This window comes from Brachypodium distachyon, chromosome 1 (assembly GCF_000005505.3).
Source record: "Brachypodium distachyon strain Bd21 chromosome 1, Brachypodium_distachyon_v3.0, whole genome shotgun sequence".
NCBI lineage: Eukaryota > Viridiplantae > Streptophyta > Magnoliopsida > Poales > Poaceae > Brachypodium > Brachypodium distachyon.
The window spans coordinates 34,103,261-34,118,298 of NC_016131.3; the positions used below are offsets into that span (position 1 = coordinate 34,103,261).

Genomic DNA, 15,038 nt, shown 5'->3' on the forward strand with positions numbered 1-15,038 from the left:
GGAAAATAAATGTTTCCGTGGGCGGAACGTTACCGCCTTGAATCCCTGATCCACCGGAGATTATACTCCAGTTGATGAAAACCAAAGCGGTGGAAAAGGAAGGTGATATCCCTCAACCTCAATGCCTCCATAAAGAAGATGAAGGAGGCGTCGTGCTGATCCAAATCAAAGCGTTGTCACCTGCTACGCCTTTCAACGGACAGATGCTCGTGGCCGCCACTAGAAACGGGTGTGCTGCATTGCAGGCCGTTGGATCTCTGAAGCGCCCATGTGTGCGTGACGCATGTACAGGGATGGAGTGATTAAATGGGAGCGTTACGTTGGTAATTAAGGCGCAGATAAACATGGCGCTTTTGAAAGGTGCCGTGCGTACTGCGGGCGGAGATAAAGCCTGCACGGGCACACCATCGATCGTGGATGTCTGCGGTGCATGCATACGGAGTACGTTTATATATGTGAAAATGGTCCATAAAATTATCTTTTTTTTTATGCGTATCATGTCATTTAAAAAAAAAACGAAACATGTCATACAAATGGGTTACTTTTTAGTGTCTTATCTTACGATTAATACTTAGATAAGTAAAATTAATTATATAAATGTTAAGAAAAAGTCAAAATCTAGTACAACGGAAACGTTGTATTATCTTTACCTTATTATTCTTGTGAACAGATCATCTCTTAGGCTCAGTTTGGCATTGCTGAATTCTGCTACGCTGAAATTATTTTATAATCTCCTGTGAAAAGGTACACATATAAGTAGGAAAAAGTTGGTCAGCCAAACACAAAATCAGTGAGGTGAGAAAAATGGGATTATGAGAATCCACTGCAATGCTAAACTCAGCCTTAGTTAATAGAAGACTCGTTTCTTTTTTCATTCATCTCTCTTTCCACATCAGCAATTATTTTATGTGGCATCATTTAAAAAAGAGAGATAAGTGTCATTTTCGTCCCTCAACTATTACCTCTGTCACTCTGTGCCGATTTCGTCCCTCAACTAATTTTTGGTGCAAACTTCGTCCCTCAACTCACAATACCGGGCTAATCTCATCCTCGGGATGGTTTAGAGTGGTCAAAACCGGGTTTGACCATGATGTGGCATATTAGGGGCTACTTGAGGTGCCACGTACGCATTAGGTAGCAAATTATATGGGTCCAACCAACCTATATCTTCCCCTCCGTCTCTCCCCCCCCCCTCCCCCCCCCCCTCTCTAGATACCCTTCCACCTCAAGCTTCTCTCGTGCGAGAAACAAATAACCATCAGAACTCAATGCCCTAGCGCCGAACTGCAGCTAGGCGAACCCAACGGGCGGCTGCTAGGCGGCTGTTGTACCATCCTCATTTCAAGGTCTGTGTTTGCCTTTAGCATAAGAAGAAAGAGAGAAGCACACAGGATCCGAGGTTGGAGACGATGCATTCTCGCATTCTCATCAGTACCAGCAGTCGTCGTCGTCGGGTAGCCGCAGTCGCCGTCAAGTTCGCCAAGCATCGTCCACCGTCGCGCGAGCCTAGGACAAGCCGTCATCGGACTCACCTAGCACCAGCCGCCGGGTTCGCCTCGCACCAGGCGGCGCCGCCGCAAGAGCCTAGCACCGGGCACAACCGCTGATTAGGTCGTGAGGCGAGCGAGGGGGTGGTCTAGGATGAGACAAGCCTGAGGCAGAGGGGTATCGGGAGAGAGAGGAAAGAGGCCCCACCATGTAATTTGCCACAAGACATGCCTACGTGGCAACTAAAACAGCCTCAAATTTGCCATGTCATGGTCAAACCCGGTTTTGACCACTCTAAACCAGCCTGAGGATGAGATTAACCCGGTATCGTGAGTCGAGGGACAGTTGTTTCACCAAAATTTAGTTTAGTGACAAAATCGACGTGATGGCAATAGTTGCGGGACGAAAAAGACAATTATCTCTAAAACATGCCCTTATCTCCGATCGAGGATTAATTAGCTGCCCAAATGGATTAACTGTTAAATTGGTTGCTGTTGGTAGAAAGCTAAAACGCGAAACATTGGATAATGCTATTTTTACACTCTGTGATGTGACCACACTATGATAACCTGAAATTAGGTTGTAAAATAAATTTAGTTCATCACTTTAGGGTGTGTTTGGTTCAAGGGTTTGGGCCACCCCGCACGCTGACAAAAGGCTCAAAGCGTTTTTTTGCTTGTGTTTGGTTCCGGGGCCAAGCCACCCGCAAGCGAAAAACGAGGCCCAAATAGTTGTTCGTGTCAGCCACACCTGAGCAGCCGCCGGGGAGCACTTCTCCCGCCGCCTCCGTCCCCTCGCCTGAGCAGCTTCCTCCCAGCCACCGCCACGAAGGAAGAGGACCGTGGAGGCAGGGAGGGGAAGGGAGGCCATAGACATATAATGCTCGGTCTTAGGATATCTATGTTCATAGGGCTTTTCAGATAGTCTAAGGTGGTGGGATCCCCTTGTCGTTGTCATCCTTTTGAAGGAGGAGGCCCTGTCAAATTCGGCATTGGTTAAGGCTCGCATCTGGAAACCCTGACAAACGACTTGCTGGTCGTGTTTGGCCGGATTGATGTGGATATACATGTGCTTGCGTCTGTAAACCCCAGCAAAAGACCAACGTGTATCTGAAAATGAACATGGCATCCGTCTATTTGGGGTTTTTAGGTGCTTTCGTATAGTGTGTCACGGCGCAAATGTGGTCACCTTGATCTTCTGTTGGTCCAACACCGCCCTATAGGAACCATTCATGTGGGCCCGCTCTTCACGGGGCAAGTAGCCAGAGTGTGCGGTTCTCTCGGGGGCTTATAACGAGGGTTGGGTTCCCGTGGTGGGTAGTCCCCTTGGAGGGATGGCTCGGTCCGCCTTATGCGATGTTGTGTTGCTATACCAGCCCTGTAGTCAGCGCCCTGACCACATGGTTCGTGTGCCGGCTTTGTCGGTTTCACCGTGCGTCAAACATAGATATCCTGCGCAGCGAAGCATGCATAACCAGTGCGTGGGTCATTTGTTACAGATGATAGCTCGTGCGAGAATGATTGCTTCCTCCGTCCAAGGATGGATGATCGTTTGGGCTTGGGCTTGTGTAAGGAAGAATGTGTATTTTTCTTTCCAGAGCACTTTAGCCCGAGGTCAAACATGGTTACATTCCTTTGTTTACCTCTTGCCGGAGATGGGAAAATTAAGGAGGAAGCCGTCTGGTTGCCACCTTCCTGTTGCATTTTCTTTCTCGCTTCTTGATTTTCATGAAATTTTCGTTACGCTTGTCTGTAGACCGGGGGGGTGCGGCTGGCCGTTGCTGGAGAATCCTACGCGTGTGGGTGCCTTTCACGGGGCAGGTGGGTGTGAGCAGGCGTGTCTCCCAAGTGCTCGTGATGAGGCACAGACAGAGCATGTGTTCACGTTACCCTAAAATTGGACATCGGAAAAAAACCGTGTAAGGCGGAGGAAGGCCCGTGGGTGCACAGGAACTAAAATACAATGGACCATCGTTTGGCAACGCGTTCTATACAGGCATGTGGAATAACCGAGGCTCCCCGAGGGGGGGGGGGGAGGCCTCCGGATACCCAGAAAGGCTGGTAAACCACAGGAAGGGGGGCCACACGAGGCAAGGCCTCTAAAAGCAGGGTACCTAAAACAAATGCGCTGTTGAGAAGACACGGGATAAATGGGCGCTTGTTGAGGTGTTGCGCTGTGGGGCTAATTCGTTCGCTCGTGTTAGCACGGTGCCTTTGTGCAATTTAGGGCGTTGCCTGTTTTTTGGTTCCGACGAGCCACCCAGTCCCGGAGTGACGCACGCGTTTGTTCTGCTAAAAAGAAATTTTTTTTGCGTTTGTTTAAGCGGTGGGGCAAAGCGTCCGTGACGGCCGCCAGCAGATTTTCGATTGTAGATTAGACAAATTTTAGTTGTTTTTGTGTTTCAGTACATCCCATCGATTTATGGTTTTATGCGCCCGTCCATTCTTTGGATTTAGAAAAAAAATCGTCCAGTCCAACGGCCCGACGAAGCGTGCATAACCAGCTAGTACTCATTAAAAGGGTAAACACCCCTTACAAAAGAAGGTCTTAGAAAGGACATTACATTCAAACCTAAAAATAAAAAAACATCAATCCTACTAAAAAGCCTTTGCAGGCAACGATGCTAGGCCAGAGGCTGGATGGCTACTTCGCCGGTGGCCCGCCGCCCTTTTCGGAGCCTTCACCACCTGGCCGAGGGCCCTTAGGCGCTCGTTCTGCTCAACCAAGGTGGCGACCAGCCCGTCCGGTAGGAGGCTGGTTTTTTCTACCAAAGAGAATATATATTTCACCCAGCTCCCCTACAAGCGCTTCAGCCAAGGAAACTGGAGCGAGGGGAGTAGGGGCAGGAGGCGCGTACTTCCGTAGCCTGCATGCAGGCCCCAGGTCGATGGAACTGACAAAAACGTGGGAGCGCGTCAGACACGAGGCGCCTGACCGTCACTTGTATGAACTGGATCGTAGGAAGTCAGCCCAATAAGGGGTGCTGTAGCTCGATGCGTCCCGCGCATCGCGATCGGAGACGGAAAGAGCGGCCCTGACAGCAAATTCCCGAGGCCCATGGGCTTTCCGACCATCCGAGACCAAAACAAAAGGATTTCTTATTTTACATGACAGTCTACTAGAACGTCACCGCAAGAACGCCATAATTCAGGTAAATTTTTGTAGTGCACTGCGTTGCCTGAAGACAACTCGTCGCAGTGGCGCTGCAGGCCTGGAGCCGCCGCCACTGTGCTGCTCGGAGACAACTCGTCGCAGTCGCGCCGCAAGCCTAAAGCCGCGTGGCAGCGCCCCGGGGGCAGGACCCGCAACCCTCACCCTGCCATCGCCGTAGACCAACTCAAAGGGCCCTCGCTGAAAAGAAAAGCAACCCCGCCTCCGCCGTCCGCTGCATGGGCTTAGCCCTGTGGCTTCCTCTGGCGACGGCGAGGTGGCTGGCAGAGGAGGGGGGACCGGCGCGGTGGCGGCGAGGGTTCGCCTGAGCCCCCCGTGGGCGATGCGAGCTACGTGTCTATCTTCTCTCCGGTTATATCTGATTAATATTATCCGATTAGTATCTGTATGCATGTGGCTTGCAAAACAAAGTCATCAAGTGTGCGGCATAATAGTCAAAGGAGTCAACTAGAGAGTGTGCGGCATAATAGTATATCACCATGACGTTATCAACTAGAGAGCACTGAAAGTCATCAACAGAACATACTACCTCCTTCCATCAATGGTGGGCATATTACTTTTGGTTTGACCGACGCTTTGACCAAGAGTCGCTCACAAGTCACAAATAGTATATAGTTATATGACATAAAATTGATATCATTGTATTCGTATTCAAAATTGATATACGGTTATGATTTAGATCACAATAGTCGCATATAAATGAAGTAAATTTATATGGTTGAAGTTTTTGTCCGTGTTGACTCGGCTAGGGCAAGCCAACGAGTATGATGATCTCGCATCTCTCTCTGCCTCCTCCACTGCTACATCGAAATCTCCGTCTTCCAAGTCAAGCGCTTCAAACCCGTGGTCGATACTCGCGCCTTTGTTCCTAGCAATCTGACGCATGTCATTGATTTTGCATCATAATCGTCACCCAAAAACGCAACGAGCAAAGGAACCCTACGTTGTTGGAGACCTAGTCCAGGATAATCCTGCCCTACAGCCCTAGTCTCGGCCCAAATAAAAGTACGGTGCAAATCAGATCAACTCAAAAACAAAGTTACACATGGACTCGCCGTCGACCGACGGGAGGAGAGAATCATGGGTGGCTAAGCAATGATTCTGTGGCATATCATGCTTGTATGTATGTTCATTCACATCGATGTTTTCATGTGTGTGCATATTGCTTGTAAATCATAAAAAGGCTACCCGGGCCGTGGATAGACGTCAGGAGTCATAGCGTGCGTAAGTTCAGTTGAACAGCTTGAAGAGGACGAAATCCTGATCATTCTTTCTGGAACCAACGTCGTTCAGTGGCTAACTCAGCACCGATCGGTCAAAGGCAGCTAACCAGCCACCACTCGCCCAAAAAAAAAAAAATGCGCTCACCAAAGTTCGTTCTAGAACCCACGGGCTGCCGCCAAAGGGAGAAAAAGAGGAAAAGATCTGAAACGCGTCGCCGGCTGGACCTGGACGCTGCATCCTCCTTCCTTTACTTGGGCTTTTCCACGCGGCCGCGGCGCCAACAGATTCAGCGGAAAACCTTCCGCGTCCGCTACCGCCGCGCGGCGTGATAATCGTACCGGATCCACTAATCAGTTATTAGAGCTCCCCCCTAATCTCTCGAAAATATCCATATAAACCCCCCGGGAAAAGAAAAATCTCGCCCTAAATCCGAGCCCGGAAAATAGACATGGACAAATAACTCACGCATTCACGCGCTCCATCTCTCTCTCTCTCTCTCTCTCTCTGTTTCTCTCTCTACACTCCCCTACCTATTCGCCTCCCCCTGCCCCGTCGCCTCCCCTCTCTCTCTCCTCCACTCCCCTCGTCTCCGCCCCCGCCGGAGCCGGTGCGGCGGGACCGCCGCCTCCTCCAGCCCCCCTGTGGGCGGCGGATCGCCGGATCCGTCTCCGATCTGGAGGCGCGTCCTCGGCTCCCGCCGATCCAGCCGGGCGGCGCGGTTCCGATCTGATCCGGGCGGCGCGATCCTGTCGGCTCCCTGGGGGTGATTTCTGTGGCTGGGGGTTCGGATTCAGGGGTGGTGGATTTCCTGGTGATGTTGGTTTCCCTGCCGTTGTTGTTTGGATCCGTGTATCGGAAGGTTCCCTTGGTCGAATCCGATTAGTAGACGTGCTTCTGTTGAGACCCGATATAAGGGCCGTGGGCTCTGATTTTCTCCGGGGCTGATCGTGCTCTCTTCAGTTTCGCGCCAAAGCATAGATTTTGGGGCGGTTTAGCTCGAGTTTTCTGGAGCCTTTTCGTGCTTCGAGGCGCCGATCTGCGCGAGTTAGGGTTTCTGTCCCTTGAGATTTTTGTCCTGAAGACGCAAGCGCGGAATATTTGGTTGCAATATCTCGACGGTGTTTGCCGTTTTTGTTAGATAAGATGACCACCTCTAATAAGCCGCTCTCGTTGGCTGGGCCCGTGGATGCTGATATCCAAAGGACGGCGGAGTTAAACAAAGTTAGAAACTGTTTGCTTATCTTGTTCCATCATTGATTGATTGTTTATTTTGTAATTTGAGGTCAAGATTATGTTACTTAGAATGCTGTTTTGTTTGTAACCATAATTGCAGTTCCTGGTTGAAGCGGGCCTATATGAGAGTGCGCATGAGTCTGCTAGGCGAGAGGAGGTGCTTGGGGAGCTTGACAAGGTAAATAGTCTCAGCAACCACATTTGCTGCCTGCTTTGCATGAGAAACAAACATAGCTTGGTGCGAATTTTTTACTGATGTATTCTATGCTTACCAAATTGAAAATGTCATGCTTGATGGCTTATTGATGGTTTAAGAACGTGTTTGAATTTGCAGATTGTAAAAGATTGGGTGAAGCAGTTAACTAGTCAGAGAGGATATACTGATCAAATGGTTGAAGATGCAAATGCTGTACTTTTCACCTTCGGATCATACCGGCTAGGGGTAATATTATGCTTTGCTTTTGTTATTTCCCGCTACCACACATATTACTTGAAATTTCTAACCTAGCAGTCCTTTAAATATATCACAATTATGGTGGAGTTACCTTGTTTCCATTACATAATTATTAATTGAACGAGTACTTTAGTACGGGTGTTCATTGTGTTTAAATTTGCATGTCGGTTTGATTACTATATTTGTTTTGCATTTTGGTTGATGACAAATGCAAACCGAATAAGCTACAAAAACCGGTTAACCAAACACTTATGTTTTTTACTCTGGTTTGTTTCTTGTTACAAACTGAACCCTCCAGCTGCAGAGGTGTCGGGCATCAGTTCAAACGAGAAAACCACAACTCTATGAAATCGGACCACATGAGATATAGTAATCTTACTGTTTTGCTTGATATCATAATGTGGGGTAGCAGTAGAGAAGAGTGCCGGCCAATGAGGCAAAGTTGAAGTACTGATCTAACTTGGCCTTGCAGCGTGGAATCCTTTTATGTGAAGGCTGGAAGGATAAGATGAATCACGTGCTGCTGTACTGCCAGGAAAGAGACCTGGGGTTATGTGTTCGTAGTCTAGGGTTTGTCATCAGAGTTGAGTTGGAAATGTCAGGTGCTGAGTAGTGAGCTCTACCCCGCGTGCCTTCTTTTAAATAGGGTATGGGATCTGAACTTAGTGCATGTTGGCTGGACAGTCATTGAGATCCTTTGACTGAGTTCAAGATCTCTTAACCTCACTCTATTGAAACTGAATTAACAGCATCAAAGATGCGATGGACCATCCTAAGTCCATCAATATCATCTCCTGTGTAGATATGAATGATTTAAATTAACCTACTTTTGCTATGCATGTTTCTTCCTAGAATTCTTTCAGATAACTGATCATTACAATTGTTTGGTCGCTTATGAAGCATTTAGGCTCCATGCTTTGGTTGAGAAATTTCTGTTCTGCACTTTATGATGCTGTGTTGAACTCCCCCCCCCCTCCCCCCCCCGCCCCAACCACCACCACACGCACACATTGTTATAAATGTTTCTGGCATTTTAATGTTTATCTCATAAAATGATCCACCTGTGCATAATTTGACACTTCTGTTTGATAGGTCCATGGACCTGGGGCTGACGTTGATACTTTATGCGTTGGACCATCATATGTGAACCGTGAGGTAATATTTTCTTCATGTTTTGTGCTTTTATTTTTTGTGTGTTATGTATAGCATTGTTGTTTCTAACATGGTGTTGTTTTTGCAGGAAGACTTCTTTATTGTACTGCATGACATATTAGCACAAACAGAGGAAGTGACTGAACTGCAACCTGTACCTGATGCACATGTCCCTGTTATGAAATTTAAGTTTCATGGGATATCAATAGACCTCCTTTATGCCAGTGTTTCTCTCTTAGTGGTTCCATCCGTAAGTTTGTATTATATAAACATATTCATGCATTTATTTGTTTGTGTATGTATATCAATATTTTGTCTGCTTCAAACATAGTATATCTCGTATTTGAACTAGTATCTCATATATCTTTTGTTTGTTTCAAACATGGTGTATGTTGTATTTGAACTAGTATCTCATATATTAGCAGACAAAGGTTTCCTGACTAGTACTTCTCATAATATCTTTATCTTGATTTGAACATACCTATGGATTACTTTTTGTTGTTTGTGTAACTTTTCTGTGCTAATGACATACATAAGACCCTATTTTGTGTTTGTGTGCTATAAGTGGTTTTACTCTCATGTGAGCTGACTTTGTAGTATTACCTAATAATATATATAAAGGGTCAGGACATTTATTGCAATGGTCTGAATTTTGTAGAAAAATAAGTCAAATTTTAATTCCTTGCATTTTCAAGCTGCAATGTTCCTGATAACTTCGTTGTTGATTTTCTGTGGTGTTAAACACATAAAATCATAAATATTCTATCCATCATGATAGGACTTGTCTCTTCTTTGCTGACCTCATGCTAAATCTTAGTTGCTGTCATTGGGTATTGGCTGGTTAGCTAGTGTTTTTAGCTCTAGGGAGGCGTGCAGCATTTACTGTTGGCTCATGTTTTGCATATGTCTGACTTCTATTTTTTTAAATGATTTATTCTGCTACGTGAGATGCATGTATATTTGGCTGACAGTTCTTCACTAACAGTCTTGAGGTGACGAGGACAATTTACAGCCGTCAATGCAACACTCCTCAGCTGTTTAATTTCTTATGCTGTCGTGTTCTTTGTGTTCTTTCAAATATGCATGATAAAGGTTTTATTTGGAAGTGTAACTTGCTGCTTCTTGCCTATTTTATCTTGGATATTTCAAGAGATACATTTTGTCTTAACGTATTATTTCAGGATTTGGATATCTCTCAAGAATCAGTGCTTTATGACATTGATGAAGCAACTGTTCGCAGTCTTAATGGCTGCAGAGTGGCGGACCAAATTCTTAGGCTTGTTCCGAATATTGAGGTTGACTTGAGGAATTATAAATTCTACCCGACCCTTTCGTTATTTTTTTTTTCTTGGATGGTAATATTAACTATGTACATACTCTTGTAGAACTTTCGAACAACACTAAGGTGTTTGAAGCACTGGGCAAAAAGAAGAGGTGTTTATTCTAATGTAAGTCTGGTTTAATTATTACGCTATCTCTTTGAGTATTTAGGTTTATGTTAATTATCTGCCTTGCTAGGTTACTGGCTTTCTTGGAGGGGTCAATTGGGCTTTACTGGTTGCACGTGTCTGTCAGCTCTATCCTAATGCCGTGCCAAGTATGCTGGTCTCAAGATTCTTTAGAGTTTTTACCCAGTGGCGCTGGCCAAATCCAGTTATGCTTTGTGCCATTGAGGAGGAGGAACTTGGCTTTCCTGTGTGGGATCCGCGTAAAAATCCTCGTGACAGAACGCATCATATGCCTATCATCACCCCAGCATACCCATGCATGAACTCTAGTTATAATGTTTCAACAAGCACACTGAGGGTTATGATAGAGCAATTTCAGTTTGGCAATAAAATATGCCAGGTATTTTTTTCCACCAATATCAGTTACTATTTAGTAAGTGATTGTTGTGTTGACTGTTCTTTGCTCTTCAATGCAGGAAATTGAGCTGAATAAGGCTAATTGGCCTGCCCTTTTCGAGTCTTTCCAATTTTTCGAGGCATATAAAAATTATTTACAGGTTGACATCATCGCTGAGGATGATGAAGATCTTAGACTTTGGAAGGGATGGGTCGAGTCTCGATTGAGGCAACTGACTTTAAAGGTAATTTTTTCAGGAAGTTCTGTGTTATTATGCACAGCTTGTCATAAAGTCACTTTCTTTTGGGTCTTTACTGCATTAACAATGTTGTTATGGGAGTAGTTGGTTGTAAAATTGGGGGTCACTTCTTCTACAAAGTTTTGATCGGGTAAAACAAGGGATCAATTTCTCCTCTGGTTCAGAGTCGAAACTAATGATTAGGGGGACAGTTTTGCGTGCCTGCTTTAAACATTAAACAACCGTTTTCATTCAAACATCAAGCATGCTTTTGGGAGTTGTAGATTGGATATAAGAAGCCAAGTCCCTCTGATCCTCTCAGTTGAGAGGAGAAATTGATGGCTTGGGAATTAATAACCCCTTTTATCATTTAGTTTTAACCAAATGTTCTTTCTGTTTATCTGTGATGCTTGACTACGTTGTATTTCTTGGTTCACACTTGCAGATTGAAAGGGACACTTACGGGAAGTTGCAATGCCATCCTTACCCATATGAATACGCAGATCCCTCCAGACAGTGTGCTCATTGTGCTTTCTTCATGGGCTTATCACGGAATGTGGGTGTGAAAATTGAGGAAGGTCAACAGTTTGATATTCGTGGAACAGTTGATGAGTTTAGGCACGATATCAACATGTATATGTTCTGGAAGCCTGGGATGGAGTTGGCTGTTTCTCATGTCCGGAGGAAGGAGATTCCGGCTTACGTGTTTCCAGAAGGATACAGGAGACCTCGTCCTCAGAGACATGTAAGCCATCAGCAACAATCTGATAAAAATGACACTGAAAATGGCAACATGACTGGATCTCCAGATGGTCAGCTCAAGAGGAAGCATGATTCAGCTGGGACTGATGATACTGAACCTTGCAGATCTGTTAAGAGAGCTTCAGTCAGCCCTGTTCACCCAAAGCATGATTCACCTGGGACTGATGATACTGAACCTTGCAGATCTGTGAAGAGGGCTTCAGTCAGCCCTGTTCACCCAACAACTTCATCACCTAGCTCTGGGAACATTAGTGATGAGGCCACATGCAACAACCAAAAGAAGATGAGTTCTAATGCAAGTGGTGGCAGTCAGAATTCACATGGCAGTGGCAACCTAGAACAAGCAAACTGCTCAGGTTCATCTCCGGCATCCGAGAAAAGCACGGATTCTATTGCATCGGACTCCAAGTGTGTGATAGGGGAAACTGTTTGTTCTGGCGATGTGACAAACAATCTTGTTACTTGTATTTCACCTGTCAATAACAGCACTCCAACTGTAGCAGTGTGTACAACTTTAAAGCGTGTTGCTGAGAAGGTTGTATCGGAGCTTGTCGGAAGTGAAAGCTTGGGCGGCAACAATCCGGAGTTGCTGGAGATAGCAGAAAAGGACATGGGAAGCGTCCTTGTTGAAAATGTGCATTTTGGTGGGAATGGAGTTACTCAGAGTGGTCTGCATGAGGAATTAGAGGTCTTGCTTCTGGCGCACTCTCCTTTTTCAAGTGAACAAAATTCCATCACAGTGTCTACATTTTAGATATGATCTGAATTTCTTTATTTGCTCATTTGATCTATAAAGCCGAACAATGGGATTGAAGTTCTTTCTAAAGCTCATGCAGGTGTGAATTCGGATGGATCTCAGAAGCCGTCAATGAGGCATGATTTTGAACTCAATCCTTGGTACATTGAGTATCTTGTTGCTCTGTTTTCTTTATACTCTGCTGTTTGGTATTTTTTTGTTACTTTGCGCAGGGTTAGTCTGACATCAACAGCATGAGGTTGGAGAACGGAGGGAATGAAGGGTCTGGTGTCTCAGTTGGTAAGTTGCTCAACTCACAAACTTTCCTTTTCGACACAGATCTGCAAGCATCGGGGGGACTCTTGGAGGAAGATGGTGGTAAAATCATGTCAGGCAATGACATGGCAAAATCAACATGGCAAAATCAACAAAGTTTTTTTCATCGAGTGACATGAGATGTTTGCCAACTCTAGATCTGTGGGATGTTCTTTTATGGAGCTGAGCTTGTTGCGACTTCAGTTGTCAGTATTGTCTGGAGTTGTGGCGTAGCTGGCTCTAATGTATGGACCAAATGCCAGCAGTCTCCCTGGGTCGACCTGTTTGCTTCCCAAGGATGCTCTGCTCTGCTGTAGGTCTAGACTAGAAATAAATGCGGTACGGTCGTCCTGTACTTCTCAAGCCCCCTTTGTACTCTTCCTCCGCATGTAATATAAGATTGGCAAGACAGTTATTGTATTCTGACGTGTGCTTGCTTTTTTCTCTGTTCTTCGGTGTGATTATGTTTCGAGTTTCTGTATGTAGGTTCATAGCTTGGAAGCGATCCAGCGAGGCCTAGAATTGAGATACGGATTTATGTGACGCCATTGTGCTCCTATACGAGCTTCTTCCTCTACCTTAGTGCTCTCCAGCAAAGGCAGAAACAGGAGTTTAAATTTCTTGATTATTTAGGGTGACCTACCAAACCTGCTTAACGAACATCAATGGATCACTGCTAAACACAATGGTGTTCGTAGTGTCCGCTGGCTCCAAAAAATGGCATCATAGTAAGAGTTTAAACATTGTTCTTTTTGTTGGTGACCCAGAATCTGGAAACATTGGCAAATAGTGCAAGGCATGTTTTGCTACAATGCGATAAAGAAAAGACGCGATGGACAGATTCTAACTAGCAGCAGAAAACACAACCTCCAGGGTTGTGCACCTGTCATTTTTAAGGTTGTCTCTTCATGATTTTACTGTGAGATTACAACCACAGGAAAATATGAACTTTTGGTGGAATCACTAGACCAGACAGAAGGGATATAGACCCAAGAGACTGCTCTAAAATTGAATTATTGATAATACTGTGTAAAGAACTCGAGTATTTTTTGACCGAACTTACGGAGTATATAACCATTAGTGGTTATTGCAAAATTGGGAAATTCATGTCCTCGTTGTAATTAATGTTCTTTGCAGTTTTTTTAACTCATACCACTTTCCATCATTTACTACTTCTGTCTGGATTTACAAGGCCTGAGCCGGTTCTTAGATCACCAGTTTAAGGGACGAAATATAGCTCAAGTTATATGACAAGATCACTAAAAAGTTCTTTAATCTAATTGTATACTTTTGTTCAATATAGATATAAATTTATCTGATCAAATTAATGATCTAGAAATACACGCAATCCTTATAAACCTGGACAGCAGTGGTAGTGAAAAACTCTCCTAAAGGTGAGCTTGAGATTTTGATCATCCCAAATCTCAGAAATGGTGGTAGTTTGCTCCTTACAGATAATGTTCATGTTCCAAAACTGATCAGCAATAGGTGAAGTACCAAACCAGACAACGTGGACTGTTGAAGATGCTTCACATCTTGATAATGCTTCAGTTTATGGAAAATTTGAAACACCTTCCAATGCTCCAGGTCTCTTGCTACGAAATCTGACCACGCTGAAGGCAACAAATTATGCTCTGATTAGTAAGCTACTTCAAAAATCTAACTCTATTGCTCTGATTAGTAAGCTACTTACAAAATCTAACCCTATTGTCGTAGCGTCTCCGGTAGCTACCAGAGTACTGCTGGTAAGCTTTACTTGAAAAACATTAGTATACATTGCATCTCTTGGCAATCCTAAACGTCAAGAAGCTCATTGCACCAGGTGGACCTACTGGCCTCTGTCTCAGTACCGTACACCCAATGTTTAACCTATTTTAAATCAAACCACACCAAGATCAAGTAGCCTACGATGATGATTCACCACCTAGAGGCCTCCAAAATCTTCAATTTCCCCAGCTTTTGCACATCGGGGACCGGAGCACAAAGAAACTATTTCGTGCATCATCAGGCCCTTCTCCCCATACCCTACGTAGGGAGAAGAGAATTTCACTCGCCTGGAAGAACGCAGGTCGAACCAGATGGAGGGACGAGCTCGCCGCCCGGTGACACCTTTACGCCAACCCAGCGGCAGCGGCAATCTCGACGACGATGATGCCAAAACCCCCAAATGCGTTGGCAATTATCCCTACGCGTGCTTTCGCCGGCAGCAGATTAGAGCTAGGTAGGCCTGGAGTAATAATGGAGTGGGGGACGAGGTAGATGACAATGGACTCGGCGGCCAGAATGCCAGTAGTTTCCCCTTCTTCTTTGGACACTGGTAAAGGCCAGAATACTCCGATCGAGCTAGGCGATGCTTTATGCATGTTGCACACAGGGAAACTTCTATGCAGATCACGCCGACAGGGTCGCGTTATCGCCTG

General features: G+C 45.4%; 1 protein-coding gene across 8 annotated transcripts; it reads left to right on the plus strand.

The window, feature by feature from the left end:
• The first annotated feature begins 6,374 nt into the window (after window positions 1–6,374).
• Window positions 6,375–13,064, plus strand: LOC100844248 (nuclear poly(A) polymerase 4). Of its 8 annotated transcripts, none has more exons than XM_024454992.1 (13): window positions 6,375–7,104; window positions 7,217–7,294; window positions 7,451–7,558; window positions 8,663–8,725; window positions 8,811–8,972; window positions 9,904–10,017; window positions 10,108–10,170; window positions 10,241–10,570; window positions 10,647–10,811; window positions 11,251–12,255; window positions 12,364–12,440; window positions 12,537–12,562; window positions 12,643–13,064. In XM_024454992.1, the coding sequence occupies exons 1-12, from the start codon at window positions 7,027–7,029 to the stop codon at window positions 12,559–12,561; spliced, it is 2,268 nt and encodes a 755-aa protein (XP_024310760.1). In that variant the 5' UTR covers window positions 6,375–7,026; the 3' UTR covers window position 12,562; window positions 12,643–13,064. The 8 variants fall into 8 exon arrangements, 6 of the variants coding, with proteins under 6 accessions (XP_024310760.1, XP_010227608.1, XP_010227610.1 ...); XR_002960309.1 differs by having other exon boundaries at window positions 6,376–7,104; window positions 12,395–12,440; XR_002960311.1 differs by having other exon boundaries at window positions 6,377–7,104; window positions 12,404–12,440.
• The last annotated feature ends 1,974 nt before the right edge of the window (window positions 13,065–15,038 follow it).

What these genes read in the sequence shown, in the direction of transcription:
- LOC100844248 (XM_010229306.3), top strand. Translation starts at nt 7,027, where the DNA reads ATGACCACCTCTAATAAGCCGCTCTCGTTGGCTGGGCCCGTGGATGCT. An exon ending in TGCTTGGGGAGCTTGACAAG is followed by an intron (nt 7,295 to 7,450) that starts GTAAATAGTCTC and finishes TTGAATTTGCAG; the next exon opens with ATTGTAAAAGATTGGGTGAA. An exon ending in GTCTGCATGAGGAATTAGAG is followed by an intron (nt 12,256 to 12,363) that starts GTCTTGCTTCTG and finishes TGATCTATAAAG; the next exon opens with CCGAACAATGGGATTGAAGT.